This window comes from Doryrhamphus excisus, linkage group LG14, assembly GCF_037039965.1.
Source record: "Doryrhamphus excisus strain RoL-2023G ecotype Guam linkage group LG14, RoL_Dexc_Guam_v1.1, whole genome shotgun sequence".
Lineage (NCBI taxonomy): Eukaryota > Metazoa > Chordata > Actinopteri > Syngnathiformes > Syngnathidae > Doryrhamphus > Doryrhamphus excisus.
The window spans coordinates 12,202,772-12,220,809 of NC_136370.1; the positions used below are offsets into that span (position 1 = coordinate 12,202,772).

At 39.0% G+C, this 18,038-nt stretch overlaps 4 protein-coding genes across 8 annotated transcripts; 1 reads left to right on the forward strand and 3 right to left on the reverse strand.

Annotated features, from left to right (window-relative positions):
• Positions 1-38: 38 nt before the first annotated feature.
• On the reverse strand, positions 39-8,139 carry prorp (protein only RNase P catalytic subunit). 4 transcript variants are annotated; one of them, XM_058091078.2, is made up of 11 exons: positions 7,938-8,139; positions 6,409-6,825; positions 6,044-6,182; positions 5,739-5,973; positions 5,379-5,665; positions 4,386-4,433; positions 4,165-4,297; positions 1,670-1,780; positions 648-796; positions 274-472; positions 39-197 (listed from the first exon to the last, which is right to left on the reverse strand). In XM_058091078.2, the coding sequence occupies exons 2-11, from the start codon at positions 6,812-6,814 to the stop codon at positions 69-71; spliced, it is 1,836 nt and encodes a 611-aa protein (XP_057947061.2). In that variant the 5' UTR covers positions 6,815-6,825; positions 7,938-8,139; the 3' UTR covers positions 39-68. The 4 variants fall into 4 exon arrangements, with proteins under 4 accessions (XP_057947061.2, XP_057947062.2, XP_057947060.2 ...); XM_058091079.2 differs by lacking the exon at positions 7,938-8,139 and adding an exon at positions 7,055-7,435 and having other exon boundaries at positions 6,409-6,695; XM_058091077.2 differs by lacking the exon at positions 7,938-8,139 and adding an exon at positions 7,055-7,435.
• On the forward strand, positions 7,705-12,039 carry ppp2r3c (protein phosphatase 2, regulatory subunit B'', gamma). The gene is made up of 13 exons (XM_058091080.2): positions 7,705-7,915; positions 8,013-8,137; positions 8,373-8,477; positions 8,566-8,678; positions 8,942-9,039; positions 9,150-9,220; positions 9,319-9,451; positions 9,714-9,769; positions 9,955-10,030; positions 10,432-10,568; positions 10,908-11,045; positions 11,423-11,482; positions 11,578-12,039. The coding sequence occupies exons 1-13, from the start codon at positions 7,849-7,851 to the stop codon at positions 11,770-11,772; spliced, it is 1,374 nt and encodes a 457-aa protein (XP_057947063.2). The 5' UTR covers positions 7,705-7,848; the 3' UTR covers positions 11,773-12,039.
• LOC131140549 (interferon gamma-like) lies at positions 11,500-14,988 on the reverse strand. 2 transcript variants are annotated; one of them, XM_058091083.2, is made up of 4 exons: positions 14,198-14,988; positions 14,057-14,125; positions 13,764-13,973; positions 11,500-13,694 (listed from the first exon to the last, which is right to left on the reverse strand). In XM_058091083.2, exons 1-4 carry the CDS (start codon positions 14,321-14,323, stop codon positions 13,545-13,547), a joined length of 555 nt encoding a protein of 184 aa, XP_057947066.2. In that variant the 5' UTR covers positions 14,324-14,988; the 3' UTR covers positions 11,500-13,544. The 2 variants fall into 2 exon arrangements, with proteins under 2 accessions (XP_057947066.2, XP_057947065.2); XM_058091082.2 differs by having other exon boundaries at positions 14,057-14,128.
• A 124-nt stretch (positions 14,989-15,112) lies between these two features.
• fam177a1 (family with sequence similarity 177 member A1) lies at positions 15,113-18,022 on the reverse strand. Its single transcript, XM_058090585.2, has 5 exons — positions 17,841-18,022; positions 16,542-16,727; positions 16,268-16,334; positions 15,817-15,914; positions 15,113-15,730 (listed from the first exon to the last, which is right to left on the reverse strand). Exons 1-5 carry the CDS (start codon positions 17,907-17,909, stop codon positions 15,521-15,523), a joined length of 630 nt encoding a protein of 209 aa, XP_057946568.2. The 5' UTR covers positions 17,910-18,022; the 3' UTR covers positions 15,113-15,520.
• Positions 18,023-18,038: the final 16 nt, after the last annotated feature.

The window sequence follows — 18,038 nt, forward strand, 5'->3', positions numbered from 1 at the left end:
TGGTGCCAACTTTTTTTATTAGATTTATATTTCTCTTAAACACAAAATATTTCAATATGTGGGTAAATTCAGTGCATCTTGGTAAGACACAGCCATTTCTGTGGAACTTCATATGAGCTCCTGACATCTGTGTCATCATAGGGGATGTGCCAGGCGTCTCCTGACGTCTGGACAATGGTGTCATAGCCGGCAACACTCTGAACACACAAACACAGTATATAAGTATGTCTTTCCGTCCTTCCCATCTGTATTCTGCGACATTCTCTTCCTCACCTGAAATTGTACCCTCTTCCCCACCGAAACATGTCCGTGCACCACCAGTTGATGTCCTCTCTGCCATTTGAAAAAGAGACGCCTGGTGGCTTCATCCGGTAGACAAGCCTTGTGGTCCCTCATCAAGTCTCGACTCACAAAGCGACAATGGTTCCCAGAATGCAATGTGGCATACAGCAAGAACGGGTCATCCTCAGAACTGATGGAACAGTGAATTGTGAGTGTAACTTTGTCTTAACTGCAGTCAAACATGGTGGAATTAATGTAGTTCTATCATTAAGCATGCAATTGCAGTGAAAACTTTTTTTATCCTATTGTGAAAATGTTGTCATATTGAGTACGGTGACTTCCTGCATCTAACATTCGGTGCTCACATGTTGTCAGTGAAAAAGCAATGGGCTCTCTGCTGGATAAGTTTCATGTTGTGTTTGTCCCACAATCTGGATGGCTGCAGCATGTGTTTCCTCCCCAGTACCAGAATGGTCAGGCCCTGTAGTTTGAGCTCCGACACCACTGCCAACAACTGAAACACATCCGTAAACCACATTTAAACTTAGATGGGTCAGAGTACCAGAGAGGGTCATGACACACTGCAATGATTTGCAGCTCGAACCAAATAAAAGTATACTGCAGACATTAAATAAACAGGGGAAACAGTGTTGAATATTTTCTTTGAGTCTGTTGTGTATAAAACACAATATGATGACATTTTCAGACCACTTGCGCATCACCATTTGTGCTATGGAAAAAAGTGTGTAACAGTGATAATGCGACGGGAATAAATTCAAAATATTATGGGAATAAAGTCATAATTATCAGAAGAACATATCACAGATGCAAGTTGCAATAGTTGGAAAATAAATTTGAAAAAACAGCAGAGATGAAAAAAACAACTAGAATTTTAGAAGAATTAAGTCCAAATAATAAGAGAAAAAAAGTCCTATTGTAACAAGGAAAAAAGTCGCAATTTTATGAGCATAAACTCATAATATTATGTAGAAAAATGCCATTTTAGCAACACAGAGTTGAAGTATTAAAGGAAAAATATGTTATCAAAGAAAACAAAATAGTTTTTTGGAAATTTTTGGAAAATGAAAAGTAGACTTTTTCACCTAGATCACAAAGCATAACATTTGCAGCACACAATCTGCCATTCACTCACATAGACGACCCAACAAACGGATGTGGGCACTGTACATATGAAGGCCAAGTATTATTTAAAACTAATGTTCACATGTTCAAACAATGGCTGATTAGTCATACTGTGACCTGCAAAAGAAAGCCCCTGGTCTGACGTGTATATTGAAAACGGCAAAACTGCACCTGTGTGACTGAAACTGTTAAACTGCTAAAGCTCTTTCTTTCCCTCGTCATGTCACATCATGCATCTTCTTACCGTCTCCGACAGTTTGCTTCTGTTGTTGTTGTTATTTGCCACATTAAGTCCATCCACAACAACATCAAAAGTGGGCTTCTTCTTCACAAATGCCTTGAATCTTTCCAACTCCTGAGGAAGCACACACACTTCACGGTTAGAGATTTATATACACACTTCATATATTGATTTTTGTACACTTCTTTTTTGAGACTGTACATTTACAGTGATTTTATAAACAGGAATTTTGTCACCACATACATAGACATCCACCACAGAAATATATATTACACTCTTCTGCACTCTGTGTGTGTATGCTACCGGCCCCGGATCCTCCCAGCGAGACAACGATACTGACTGACAAAATGGCTCATTCCATTAATGTCATTGTTCTAATAAACACGCCAAGGTGCTAAAACTAATGCACATAGTGAACCTTTCTCCTGCCTGTTTGAAGGCGAGAGACCAGAGTATTTTTTGGAGCTACAACAATCCAACTACACTAATTTGAACTGTATTGCAATTGTTAAAGATTGAGGAAAAAAATGTTAGCATGTTAGAAATGAATGATAGTATTACAGCATTGAGGCGTCAGTGCTATAATATACAGTATGACATGTCTCTCAGTTGTGGGTCCCATTCCATTTCAAATACCAGGTTCCAGCTTTAGAACATTGTGCTACGCTCCCACATGGAAACGTTTGTGTTTTCACTTTTAGATAGCAGCAGGGTAGAAATAGACTTCTGTAAATTCCCCCAACTGTGTGCACACACACACACACACACACAGTCAAAATAAATGTGACCTTAAAAAAGGAAATGTTTATTGCATTCATCCAGGTGATATAACCAAAAGGTCACTCTTAGTCCACAAGTTTGAATTTATATAGAATTTTCCCAACATTACACAAGGTCAAAATTAAACTTTTACAATGATCTCCTTGGTAGAGTTCATTTAAGTTGGCTGGTTTTCTGGCTCTTGAGCATAGTTCATAGTCCTTGTGTTACAACATTTCATGTTATAACGTTTTGTGGCTACATACGCACACCCATAATGAAAATGAATACGTAGGCAAAAGAACCCATAGTGGCTACACTGAGGAAGACCAATGTCTCCTTCGTTCTTTTGACTGAACTTTTTCCCCCTTCATTGTGTCTCCCAAGCGTCAGGTATACTCTTCTGATCGCTATACATCAAAGAACAAAAAACTGAACAGGAAATTTGCTCAGAAGAGGAAGAAATGTCGACCAACATTGGCTGAGTGTTTGCATTGTCGCAACCTTCATCAAAGATAAAGATGGTATCCTTAAACATGTGAAAGGATCTGCTCCTATGAAATGGTCAGTGATAACTAAGCAGCATAGACTCTCCGTCCCTTGCCAACTACAGGGAGTTACTGTAAATTACTTTCATTTGATTCTTTGGATTTATCACCACTTTGCAAAGATCTAGAAGAAGACCCAAATTGTCACCCTCAGAAAATGGTGAGGATCCAACATATCTGGCTACAATGACAAGACGTCTGTGTGGAGAAGTTAAGGTGAGGCTTTCAAAGCTAAAAATGGAGTACAGTGCTGGTGGCATCATCCAAATACTGTTGAACTGCACTTGCAGGAAGACTAAGTACTCCCAAATAAGCCGTTTTCAACTCCCAAATAAGCGAGTACAATTTAAAAAAACTTCTGCCAAAAAGAGTGGTGAAATATCCTGACAGAATTATGTAAGAAGATTGTTGATGGTGACAAAATGCATCCGGTGAAGGTGAACCTTGCTAAAAGGTGTACATAATATACATACAATATATATTAGAACCTTTATCAATTATTTTGTATGTAAATGAGAGAAAATTCTAACCCACTTTAACTTTTCTGTACATTGTATAATCATTCTTCCCTTGAAAAAGAACTGTCCAAACATATCACCTTTTATATTTCGTGGAAAAATGTCAACTAAAAAGGGAAGTCGTAAGGCCAGAGGAGGGAAGACGCGCGACAGGGAGTCTACGTCTGGTGTAATTATCCAGGGACTTTCCAGAGCTGATATGTGAGACCAGCTCATTGTGCTGTTGTGGGTAATATGACTGCTTCCAACACACGTGGTCCTGGACAGAACCCTGAATGCATCTTCACTTGCAAACATAAATCTTCCACAGCAAAACAAGATCTAGACTGTACAGCACTATACTGTATATGTTGTATATACAAAAAAAAACTTAGGCATACTCTAGTGAAAAACATATTCTAATAAATTCACTTTTTTTTGGTAATTAGGCATGCATAGACCATGCACTTTTGGACCTGCTCAAACTTCCCTTGACGACTACAGTAAAAGGTAAGCCCGAAGCCTGCTCTTCCTCACACATATACTACCTCAACCAACTGCAGCTACTATATGCATGCAAATGACGCCATCTAGCAGAAGAAAGCAAGAGAGTTGCACAGATTAAATATTAATGCAAAATAGCTGGAATTGTTGGCACCCTTTAAAAAAAGGACATACAACCCATAAAACTAACCTCTGGTGTTGTCTTGTTAAAAATGTCTCGTCCCTGGATGATATCGGTCATGACTCTGTCTCTCAGCTGTTGGTACTCCTCAGAAGTCAGCTGAATGGATTCTAACTCTGTTCCACAACTTTTGCATGTTCCCCTAAGCACACACAAACAAAAGAAAATGTAAATGAATAAAGAAAGAGAAAATGTGTCTTATGCTTTATGATCAGGAGGGTTGCAATTACTTCGGAGAAGCACTGGTCCAAGCTCCTCTCCAATGCTGTCCTGGAATACTGGAAAGAAAGTAACAGAGAATTCATCCTTTTGTTTGTATAAAGTATAAATTATGAGGTTTGAAATGATGCTATATCATTTATAATAATATTACATAATATTTCCTCATTTCAAAATGGTAAGGAAGCATGTTTATCCTTTATGCAAGAGTACATATTGGAGAGTATAGGTGCCTTATGTCAGCAGGGCAAAGATGGATTTCCTCAACCACGATGCCTGGCCGAGACGCTGCACAGACGTTTTTCAACACTTCACCACCGTAAATAGACTATTGCCGAACATCAGGTAATGAACTTTACTAAAAATAAAATAATTATTACCCTGTTCAAACTCTTCCTGTTGCACTGCACCTGCCTAACAAGAAACACTGTAAACCAAGGGTGTCTAGAATGCATCCCAGCAGCCATTTTCGGCTCTCTTTTGCTCTTTCTAATGAGATATATTATTATTGCTTTGTCACATATAACATGAATCTTATATAGATTATCGTACAATATACTGACCGACATTGGATTGATTTTAGCATCTTTAAGGCTATGCATTCATGGTGTATTCATTTGTATTAGGAAATTACCTGCCAGTAGATTACAATTTCATTTTCATGCTTTATTTTGAAAATTATTTATTAAAAGTAAATAATAAACAGAGACGTGGGGGGGTAAGGTTACCTGTACCGTTGAACCCATTGTTTGCTATTAATTCTTAAAAAGATTTTAGGTAAACCTTCATACAACACCTTCATACAACTGAGCTGAAATATTTAATATTAGTAATATTTATTTATTTTTTTCATTAATATTTATTTAAATTAAATGGTTGTTTGTCTATATGTGTGCCCTGGCATTGGCTGGCGACTCACCCAAAAGTCAGCTGGTATAGGCTCCAGCATACCCCCAGTGGAGAAAAGCGACATAAAAGAAATGGATGGATGGATTCTATCCTACCTTTCAAACCATGTTTTGATGCTGCTCGCAAGGCTGAGCTGCGGGTAAACCTGGTTGTTCCTTAGGTACAGCAGAATTCCCAGCAGCCTTTCCTTCTGCTGGTTAAGCGACATGGTCGCTACATCTTCTGTGCACACTCTCTTAAACAAAGAGGTCCAAGTTTCTTGTTGTGGGTTCAGCCCCTTCGCCATTAATTCATCATAAAGAGCCCAGGCAGTGATTAAGTCACCGTGAAGCATTGCTGCTGCAATTATATGACCATAATTGCCCGGTGATGGGGTAACAACCTGTAGAGATGAGAGTAAGTCTAGATGACGATACTCATTGTTGTTGTTTTTTTTCATAAAAAAGATTGCTCACTTTCTTGAAGTATTGTAGGATGCTAAGGGCTTCTTTCCACCTTGCAGTTCGGCTGAAAGACCTGATAAAAAGACTACAAGCTCCAGTATCCAGAGAAGGGAAGCTCCCCCGCATGATGTCATAAACATCAAATACTTCGGTGTCGTGATTGCCTTTCACACAAAATGTCAGGTACCGTAGTAGCAACTCATAGGATAGAGTTCCCGATTCTGTAGCTGCAAATGTCAGCAGAGATCTAAAGACAGGCGGAAAATGTAAAGTTAGGGAAAGGAACAAACATTTCCAAAACCACTCAGTCCTCTTACTTTGCAATATCCAAATCTGCCCCATTATGCAACATTGCAGATAACATGTTGATGTCAAATCGTGCTGGATTTCCCAGAGACTCTTTCAGTTGCCTCCACTCCTCAACAGATAGTGGCTTTTCAGGATGTGGCACATTTCCTGTCAAAAATCCACCACTTTAGATGTGTTTAGATTCTCTCAAATGTCATAAAACTTTACAAAAACAGAACTGAAAGTGACCCATTCCAGAATATCTTGCACAAGCCCAAAATATAACAATGCACCGTCAGGTATTTGCGTTTTGTCATGTTTTTTTTGTATCAAAGTCAAACTGTAACAGTATATTATAGTTATAATATAACATAATAGTTGTAATTTGTCCTACCATCTCCCCTGCTCATCCTCCTTGCCATCGCATCAGGACGATGATCTTCTTCTGAGGATAAACCCGCCTTTCTCTTCTGCATCTCTGCTGTCTTCTTTGCCGTTCCAGCAGCAAACACAGATTTGGGGATGGAAGCATTCTGCATCTTTCCTCTTCCATCTGTGACCCTACCAATTAAGTCTTCTGTTCTTTGTCTTATTGTGCTCTTTTTCAGTCCACCATGCACATTGTCCTGTCTAGTGTTATTTTTGCTCAGCCGTCTACATCCAAGGTTGGAGTTAAAACCCCTGTAGCATTGAATGAGTGGGGCATAAGGCAACACAAGGGTAACTGAAGAGCCTTGATTGTTGAAAGGTAAAGAAGTCATCAGGCACTTCCTTAGCTGGAATATCACGGTGGACCACATGGCATAAGTCACTGTAATTGTCTGAATTTATTATAAACTATAATGTTCTTCACATTCGGTATTGATATATTTCCAACAATTTAAATATGTTTACTGTAAACAAACTGTATAACTAGCTACTACCCATATTATCTCACAAAATTTAGAAGACGTATTGTTTTTTCGTAGCCTGGAAATTAGTCGTGTATGATAAATATGCCGCCACATTTCCCTGAACCGAATTAAAATGTAAACTCTCACCTTCTTTGTAAAATAATAAAGTACTCTGGCAAGTAAATCATCAGCGGAAATACTACGGCAACTCCACTGAGACAATCACTCTATAGAGGAAGTGACGTCACTTTTGACAACTCCATTTTAAATTGCTCTGCATTTACCCAATGGATTAAAGCGTGCGTCTATGTTGTCATTTTGTGAATTTTACATTTAGTTGTAAATAAAGATTTTGTTGACTATTTGTTATGCTAAAGAATAAACAGCAATTGTTGCGTTGTATTTGTGAGTTACACCAAAATAAATACAACTCGCCCACGGACCTTCTAATACAATACTATATACATATATAAATACAATAAAAACTAGGTATATAAGTAGCAATGATTATTTAAAAAAAAACAGAAAGCAGAACTAGTATTGGGAGTATCCGGGAAGTTCGTCATTTATGTCGCAGTGTGACCTAATCAAAATCCGACAATTCCGTTCTACAACCGGAACTTATTAAAATTATTTCAAAATAAATAGTCAGTGTTTTAGCATACACGAGTAAAAACGAAAACTATAACAGTTTGTTGTGACTGTATTTATTTTTTGTAAAACATGTTGTACTTACTTGTCGATTATGTGTTTTTCAGCTCTATACCAAACTTTGTGTTTATTTTGAAAATTTTCATTTCACCGGAAGCACTTGAAAACAGTTCTCCTTGCAAGCTAAACTCAAGAGCCATACACGACCCATCAAGTGTTGTTGTTCATCCGAATAAAATGTCCTGACTATCTTCGCCTGTTAAAAAGGATACTGATGTAATTTTGCAAGGATGGCCAATGAAACCCGGGCTGACTGGTCGAATACGTTAAAACGGAGGTTAGCAAACTCAGCCAGAGGTAAGTGATAATGCTAGCTTACCGGTACTTTTCTGGTGTAAAACCACTCAACGGTAAAATTGTATTTTACTGAAGTATTTTTCATGTTGTCGTCCAGATGAGAGGAGTGAAGAGGAAAAGAAAGCCGAAGAATTTGAGTTATTTTCCAAATATTACTCTGAATGGAAGGGTGGTGGTCACAAAAATAACTCTTACAAGAGTATTCCTCGATTCTACTTCAAGGTATTGATTGAGTCACTGAACACGGAAGTCACTGACTTCCGTCCATATGTTGTTGACTAATTCCTTGATATTTGACATTTAACTGCACATTGTGTTCAGGAATATGAGATATTGAGATATGCTCCCCGCATGAGAGCTTAAATAATTACGATGTTGACTGTATTGATAATTTAAGAACATGCTGAATGTGCACTTTTTTTTTAAATAAAAGAAAGGGTCTGATGTTATTTGACAGCTACCAGCAGAGGATGAAATTTTACTCCAGAAGCTGAGAGAAGAATCCAGAGCTGTCTTTCTGCAGAGGAAGAGCAGAGAGCTGTTGGATAATGAGGAACTCCAGGTAGCACACACACATTTGTCTTTATAAACGGCTGTCAGAGCACTAATAATTTGTGTATGTTATCTAACTGTTCTTATTCTTTCTGTAGAATCTGTGGTTTCTACTCGACAAGCACCAGGTGCCACCAGTGAATAGTGAAGAGGCCATGATCAGCTATGAAGCCTTCCTGCAGGTGGGCGACATGGCGGGGCCCAAGTGCAAGTAAGTTAAAGAAGCAGCCATGGGCTCGTCTTGGCAAAACCACAAGAATCAAACAACCCGACGATGTGCATTGTAAGCTAGCTCTAATTAACTAATTTTCTCGCATTGTAATGCACAGAAAAGGGACAGAAATATGTGTTCATGTTTCACATAAGGATTGTGAATAATGGACGAAATTTTAAAAAGTGCAGTTCTCCTTTTAAACATTGAGTAGTATACGTATACACAGAAAAATAATAATTTATTGTTTCTTTTTCCATCAGAAAGTTTTTTACAGCCAGAGTGTATGCCAAGCTGCTCCACAGCGACCCTTATGGCAGGATCTCTATCATGCAGTTCTTCAATTACGTCATGAGGAAAGGTACTGACATGTGTTTTGATTGATGTCACATGTTCTGATTGATAATAAATACAGTACACCCATGTAAATATCATATATTTGCTGTAACTGAATGTTTTTTGTGTGTCCAGTCTGGCTGCATCAGACCCGGATAGGCCTGAGTCTGTATGATGTGGCGGGACAAGGTTACCTCAGAGAGTCTGTAAGCATTATATCCATTGTGTTTCCTTTGTGATGCAGCAGGTGATTTCCTGCAAGATATGAACATGGCTGAAAATGACTGATTATTGTTCTCCGTAGGATTTGGAGAACTACATCTTGGAGTTAATCCCCACGCTGCCTCAGCTGGATGGACTAGAGAAGTCCTTTTACTCTTTCTACGTCTGCACTGCCGTTCGCAAGTTTTTCTTCTTCCTTGACCCACTCAGGACTGGTGAGAGTCAACCCTCGTCTAAGACTTAAGTAAAATAACAGTGTGTAGCCTCTGAGAAACAATCATTGCATAGTAGTGAGTAATTGTGTAAGTAAGGTTTTTGCTCTGAAAGAAGAAAACTAACCTCTGAATATTGTGACTGCAGCTCATGATTATTTTATTAGTTGATTAATCTGAAGTATTATACAAATGTATATAAAATTTTAAAAAATCATATTAATGGACTATAACTATGCTCAAGGCTTTTTCTTTTCTTTTTCAGGAAAGATTAAAATCCAAGACATTTTGGCCTGCAGTTTTCTCGATGATTTATTAGAGGTATATTGTCTTGTCCTTGTATCAGATTTCATTGATGGATGTTTAAAATTTTAAAGACTATTATCCATGCTGTTGTTGACATCTAAACTGCTGAGTAGTCAGTCATTCCTGACTACTTACAATATTTATATAGTAGGTTATTTGACGCACGTAAGTCTTTCTTCACTTTCTGTCTGTTTTCCCAGTTAAGAGATGAGGAGTTGTCGAAAGAGAGTCAGGAGTCCAACTGGTTTTCAGCACCTTCAGCTCTACGAGTATATGGTGAGTCACTACATCTCAGCCGTAGTCACATCCAACAGTCGTCAGGGGTGATATAATTATGTTTCCAGCATGAAAATGTTTTGTGGTCATAATTATACAGAGTGAGCCAAAAGGAGGTCATTACGTGATATCATAGTGTCAATGTTAAAACTTGATACACAAAAGGTAGATAAGAAATATACAAGACAAGTACCAATATGAATGTAGAATTAAAATGCTTTTTAAAAGGGACCTATTATACTCTTTTTTTTGTTTTTTTTTTCAATTCTTTTGTATTGAGTTTTTCTCTCCAAATTTAATGGGTGCGACTTAACAACCGGTGCATCTCATACACCGGAAATCATGGTACTTTGTGTGTTTTTAAGGTTTATGTTTTTACCATTCTTGTTTTTGTACAACAGGTCAGTACCTCAATCTTGATAAGGACCACAATGGCATGTTGAGCAAGGAGGAGCTGTCTCGCTATGGCACAGCCACTCTTACCTCAGTCTTCCTGGACCGAGTGTTTCAAGAGTGCCTCACTTACGACGGTGAAATGGTACATTTATTACATTTGTGATATTGGGGGGGGGGGAAAGGAGCCCTTGCTCACCGGCTCTGCAGTGGCGCTGATACAGTACGTAAAGAGTGGAGCTAGCCACGCTAAATCTGTGTCACACTGGAATGAGGCCACGTATGCTATCACTATTCACCCTAAATAGTTTGCATTGAAGACGCAAGCGAGATCAAAGTTTAACCTGGAATTGAACTACCGAAATAAAGTAACTTTTTAAAGATATTCAAATGTATTAAGATGCACCTGTGTATACTAATATTAATACTGTGTGAAAAGTCAATTGGATTTCATGTTGTTTTTTTCCTTTTTTTTCTTTTCCAGGATTATAAAACATATTTAGACTTTGTGTTGGCCTTGGAAAACAAGAAGGAGCCCGCAGCGTTACAGTACATATTTAAACTTTTGGACATGGACAATAAAGGATACCTCAATGCCTTCTACCTCAACTACTTCTTCAGGGTAACATGCACCACATGTAAACACACATATTTACATAGGTAGTACGTCTTTTTATGTACCTTTAACTCAGACACTGTGAAGTTGCACAACAGCTTCCAAACGTCTTCCAAACATTCCTGTCAATATTTGGATTTGAAAATAAGGGAAATCCTGGTCTTACCTACAAGAGCAGGGGTCGGCAACCATCCAAAGAGCCATTTTACCTCCTCTTCCATGCAGTAAAAACAATAATAGTCTGGAGCTGCAAAACATTACACAGTTTATAAAATATCATCTTTTTTAAATGTTACAAGTTAAAAAACAAAATTCTGAAATATTCCAATATGGAAAAAGTGCACATGTACTATTAATTCATGAATAATTTGTTTTGTTGCTAGGCCATTCAAGACCAGATGAAAGTCCACTGTCAAGTCCCTGTCTCCTTCCAGGATGTCAAGGTAAACTCATTCTCAAACACCCAACCCGTACATTGTGCTCATATAATGCATTTCTAATTGTAAATGATGTGTATACAATGTGTCTCCCCCCCCAGGATGAGATCTTTGACATGGCGAAGCCTAAAGACCCTGAAAAGATCACACTCCAAGACTTGGTGAACAGTTGCCAGGGTGACACAGTCACCAGCATCCTGATTGACCTCAATGGCTTCTGGACTTACGAGAACAGAGAGGTGCCAGTCGCCAATGACAATGACAGCAGCAATGCAGCCAACATAGATGACTCCTAAGCGAAATGACTAAGGAGTTAAGGTTTTCACTCCTCAATCAACAGCACTGAGCAAGATTTGTGGTCCTATTGATCTCTATTCCTCCTTTTATTCTGTACAGAATTATACATTCATTCATTTTCTACCGCTTTTCCTCACAAGGGTCGTGAGGGTGCTGGAATTATAGAATTATACATATATTACTTAATACTGTAGATACGGTAATATCATTCCCATGTGCCTAACTTGAACCAAATAAAAAGCACCATCATAAACACCTTCAAGCTAGATTGAAATGAATATTTTATTTGGATTGGATAATCACTATAGAATAGCGGTGATGGTGAGAACAAAGCAGCCAGAAAACAACCATGGCTGTGAACTATGGCATTGCTATTATGAATGATAATACAGTAATATGGACGTGAAAGGCATTCTTGGAAGCACACATTAAGTCATTAGGCACACCTTGCTAGCCAACCTACCTTGGTTGTTCACAGTGTTGGTTAGTGACATGTACAGGCGGTCAGCGGTTCTATTTCATAACACACATCGTACATAGAAGTCATAGAAGACAGTTTAGCGACCCTGTTTGACCTTGTTACCTGTATCCACAACCTCAAGCTCCACCAGAGCGCTCTCAAAAGAATTGAAGACATACAAAATCAACTCTATCATAAAAAAAATGAAGACTTACAAGGTCAGATAATCTTCTTCGGCATGGGGCTGAGGAGGAGCTTAAAGCTGAAACAATGATGGGTCTTACAGCAGGACAATGATCCTAAGTACACTGGCTTTTTAAGGACCATTTGAAGGAGTGGAGTGGCACAGTCAGTCTCTAGACCTGGACCCTATAGAAAATCTATGAAAGCAACAAGGAATGTTTTGACTGTGTCATTGCCAAAAACATTGCCATTGTTTTTGTTAGTGTCGAATTATTTATATTTTATTTACCTGTACTTAATCATATGTAAGGCTGTACTTGGACATTGACAATACAGCCGTGCATCTTTTACTCATGCCTGCTAAGTGAAAGACAAATAACGTGCATCGTAATGACTTTGAGGGTTTTCTGGTCAGGAACATTGTGTCCTCATCATGGAAATACTTCTGCTCAGCTTTCCCCATGAGTATTTTCCTCACCTGAATTCTGAATTTTAGACAGAAATGTGTGGGTGTGGGTGTTTTCCTCCATTATCATGTTGCATACACCCAAGAATGACTAAATAAAGGCTCTGATTATTCATTTTTAGCAGACATCTATGACTGCCTGTTCACTTTGCTGCCATTTTTAGACATGCACTTTAAAAGTTGTTAAGTTTCCATTTTCCTCCCAGGCTGCTAACACAAAATGAGACGCATGCACACGCCAAGTGACAAAAGGTGGGGTGAGTAGGGGTGAACATCTTGTCATGGTTTCCTTCACCATCGCCCCCACCACACACACACACACACACACATACTGTGGTTAAAATAGAAGTTATAACGAATTTTACCAGGCTTGAGTTTCTGGTCCACAACATAAAGTTAGCTTTGACCACTGACCACTGAAGAGTCTGATGTCACTTCCTGTAGCTGCTTCTAGTGAATCAGTTTCTGACAGGAAGCCGCTTCTAAGAAGTCCCAAGTGTGCTTCCCCGTGGTGCTTTCACAAGACATAGGAAACTGACATTGTGCAGCAGTAAATAAATATAATAAAAAATAATAAAGGCAGAAACAACACCCTGTTTTAAATTATGACTTTAAATAGCAAATAAATAGGAGGTTATGGTCAGTTTGAAATAAATTAATCATCAATGAGTTTTGCTTCTGGTGCTGATGATTTTGAGCCTCTTGGCTTGTTTATGTTGCCGTTGATGTTGCTTATCGGCCAGGGAGCTGGCCTCCTCGTAGAGCCATGGCAGCTCCCACAGTGCTTTGCTCTGGATAAGTGCACTGTCCAACTGCAAGGACGGAAGCGGTACAGAAGTTCAGCAAGAGCACACCTCTAGAGGTCAAAGGCTAAGGTCTACCTGGATGTGTCGGAACCTCTCGATGCCCTCCAGCAGTGCTTCCTGCTCCTGGAAGCGGAATCGCCTCAGCTTCTGCACACGTTCCAGAATGTAGCTCAGCTCCGCATGTATGTCAGAGGTTGAGTCTGTCTGGGCAGGAAGTTCCTTCAACATGCGCTGGATCAGCTCCTTGTATGTCTGCAGCGCCACTGCCATCAGCACCCCCTTGGCCTGCAAAACACATGTGATGAAGTCAACCAGGACCCCTGATAAGCGAACCACCAGCATGTTTGAACACTAAAGAAAAGTCTTACCTCAAGTTTGGTGGCAAGAAGTTCTCTGGAGAAGACGGGTCGGCCGTTAAAACGTTCTTTGACTGGAATCTTCTACAAGCAAACACAACATGAACACACACTTAGACACACTTCATCAGTGTAGTTGTGATGCGTACTCACATAGTACTGCAGCAGGTTCTGGATGGATTTGTTCATCTTTGATGGCACATGAGAGGCCGGGATTCGAGAAGCAAAGAGGCAAACACACACGCAGAGCATGGTTCTGGCCATCTCCGTGGTAACCATCGTTTCCACAGGTTCCTCTGTGATGGCCAGTTGCAGGTTTGATTCCCTGCTGAGGCCCTGAGGTGCGTGAAGGTGAAGTGATGACTTGTTGGCGAGCGCTCACATTTTAAAGACCACACGCACACTCACTGCGATGATTTAGGTGTGAAAATGTGGTTGACAATTTCCTTTAAATAACAAGCGTTCACAGGAACCCACTTTCCACTACACACAATGCACTTGACAGCAAGTGTGTGCATGTTTGTAGACCATCTCGCTTGAAAACCCACAGGTATATACCCACATTTTTGGGTCTGATTTCTTTTAATATTCACTTTCATTTCTTCTGCAAAGCTTTTGCCCTAAAATAAACCCATTCATGTCTGTAATGACTTGAAGAGACGAAGGACTTGCATGTATGGTCAGGTGAGTGATGCAACAAAGATGGGGAATATTAATGCTTTTAAAAAAAATTACAAAATGTGTTGCCAGGTGCTTTCAAATATTCAGTGTCTGCATAAATGTATTATTATGATTAAACCAGCCAATGAGGAAGATGTTAAGTGTTTAGGACGGCTACGTGCGTCTCTGCAAGAAGACTAGCTCTGCAGAACATGACCGATCTTTAAAAAGATGCTCAAACATTTGTAATAGGTCAGTTCTTTCAAGCTGCTTTATGTGTGAAAATGTCCTATTTCTAGGATTTATTTGATTTTTTTTATTATTATATTATTATTATATATTTTTTTATCTATTATTTGATTCTAGGATCTATTTCTACACCCTAACTGAATTGATGACACATCAAAATTGGAAAAAAGAAAATAACTTTATTAAATTAGTATAAAATGATGGCCTTCATTAGACTTGAGTACCTGAAAGATCAGTTTAAGTATAAATATATGCAGTATGCTGTAAAGGATTAGAATATTATCTCAATCCAGTCTACGTTCATCTGGGGCATATGGAATTATTATATAGGAGTTTGAAATGAAAGGTTTGAAAGTGAATTGATTTCACAAGTCAACATGCATAGAAAGATTAGGAAATTGAACAATAGTGATAAATATTAAATATTTACACCCTTTATGGTGTAAATCCAGTTTTAACAAAACAAATACATATAAAAAGTATTATCTATCTTTACAAATAAGTATATTAGCGTTCATTTCAGTTGCTACAAGTCTGGGATTTTTATCAGGTTTTGGGTCTGAGTTCTCAGGATGGTAGAGAACAAGGCACTATGTTGTCAGGGCTGTTGAGACAAGCTTCGGGCTTGTGGTCAAAGGAGACATTTACAAAGGAAGTGGCTGCTACAGGCTGTTCAACATCAGGAGCAGCACAATCCTGCTTGCCACCCATGCGCTGCTCTGCGAATCTCCGCTCTGCCTCATCAGCCAGACGGTTCTCCTCTTCTTCCTCCTCTTCCTGCAGGATGACCACAGTGTATTTAATAAAGCTACAGAACTACAGGATTTATGTAATATAAAGAGTCTGGCGTGTATATGACCAACCTCTTTCTTCATACGGTAGTACTCATCGATAGCATACTGGTATTTAGGAGTGGTGATGCCAAACAGAGAGGCAAGTTTCTCTCCCATGTAGTCACATACTGCAGGAAATACAGTAGTTTTAGTCAGACATTCATCATAGGCATCAAAGCCTATGATGACAACAATTAACTAACTGGGTATAACTGTAAATGTACTATAGCATTAAAGTTAACGGGGATTAGCCTATTTTTCTACTTATATGATCGTTAAAACTGTTTAAATGGTAATTTAAAATGTTCCTACACAGTTCATTTTTGTTGCAATTGTTGGCGACAGTTCTACATCAAAACAAATCACAGTCCCAGAAGGGTTTGAGGATCTCTCTGATCGGCGAGAAGCCAAAAATATAATTTAGCTGGTACGGTAGTCACATTTTAAGGTCCATATTGACAGTCCTGAAATGGTGCATTACCTGAGATAGTAGAAGTGCTCATTCGCCACAGGTGGAACCAAAAGTATGGCCCCCAGGTCATTTTAGACTAGGACACAATTAAGGGGTACACACTTAGAACAAAGTGGCACACTGACACGTTTTTTTGTTTAGCTAGAGGACTTGTGCAGATGAATATAAAGCTATGCCTAATATAGTTTAGACTTTTAAAGAAGTATGCACAGTATACTTTGTATACACAGTATACTACACTATACTTTTGCATCATTATAGTAACTTTTTAATCTGATCTTACCGTATCCACAGCAACAGCCTTGTCCTTCCCTGGATCATCCTCTTCCTCCTCCTCATCAGTACTGTACTCCTCCAAGGTGTCACCACTTGCAAAGTAGATTGTCCTGCGGGGAACCTTGACCCTCACCTGCCTCTCCGCTGAGTCACCCATCGCCCCCATACCCAAGTCCGTGGCCTCTTCTGGACTCTAAAAACAGAGACATGAATAGGCCTGTGAATATTGTCATTTATCCAGGTCTCAAGGTATTTAATCAATCACAACTGGACTGTTGAGGTCGTTTTTGCCTCTCACCCGAGCAGGCTTCATGAGTCCATGCTCAAAACATTTAAATATGAGAAACATACAAAAAAATAAATTAGGAAGGGGTTCTGTGTCTGGATGAATACGCAAATCTACAATGACAATAGAGACTTTTTTGATAGCTAGTGACTCATATTGCCCTATACGTACAAACACTAGTACGTTTATTCATGGCTACATTAAAGTGAAATAATTAATTACACTCATTATCTGTGGCAAATAAGTAGACTAATGAGTAGACTAATAAATAGACTGATGACTTGCATCAGTGTGCTCATGAGACATGTTGTACCTCGTCATTACCACTGTGTGGCAGTGTTGACGTGTTTACTTTTTTTGACATATAGTATCTAGTGGCTGAATTCCCTATCTCGCTTATAGAGAATTTCATCTGGGAATGCTAGCGGATCAGTCCAATCTTGAAAAAGTTTGCTGCTGAAATTATTGTGTGCCACCAGGTTATGAGCTCTGCCTAAGTGACCACGATGAACAGGAAAGCCCGGCTTTACACGCAATAAACCTCGCTAACCCACGCCTATAGCTTCGCAGTGTACCGCCATAGTGACCAGTGTCATCAACGTCTTTGAAAGTGCCCTTTGAATAACTTATGTTCATATTTTACTTATTTGTATGCCTGAAAATGCTGAAAATTTAGGCAAGAAATGCGTAACATTTACTTAAATATGCATATGTGTTGACCAGTAACAGGCCGTATTCAACAACAAAACAGCATGATTTATTCATTTGTATATTTTTAAACCCTGTAGTAAGAGTGAAGCTGCGAAATTGTACTGTACTTCAAAAACTTGCAACAAACAAGTATGCTCATTTTGTTATGTTACCGTAAGGACGCGAATAGTTTCTTTGTGTAACTGCATTAATACGAACAATAAACATTAAGGCGACGTCACCGTGCTAACACAAGCTAGGGAAGTGAACGACTCAAACTCAACACAATCAGTCTCCAAATGTACGACATAAAAAGTTACACATACTTACTTTATCAGTTTCCATAGTTTGTCCCAGTGAGATGTTACTATTGGTTAAATACAATGGCAAGTCTGCCATACCGATAACACTTGGCTTCTTAAAACAATCGGCGTTACTGTTTTGACTCCTTCGTGGAACTTCCGAGTGTCCCGTTGGTTCGTCATTCTTCTTCGTTTTGCTTTTTGTTGTAGCCATTCAACCGCTCGT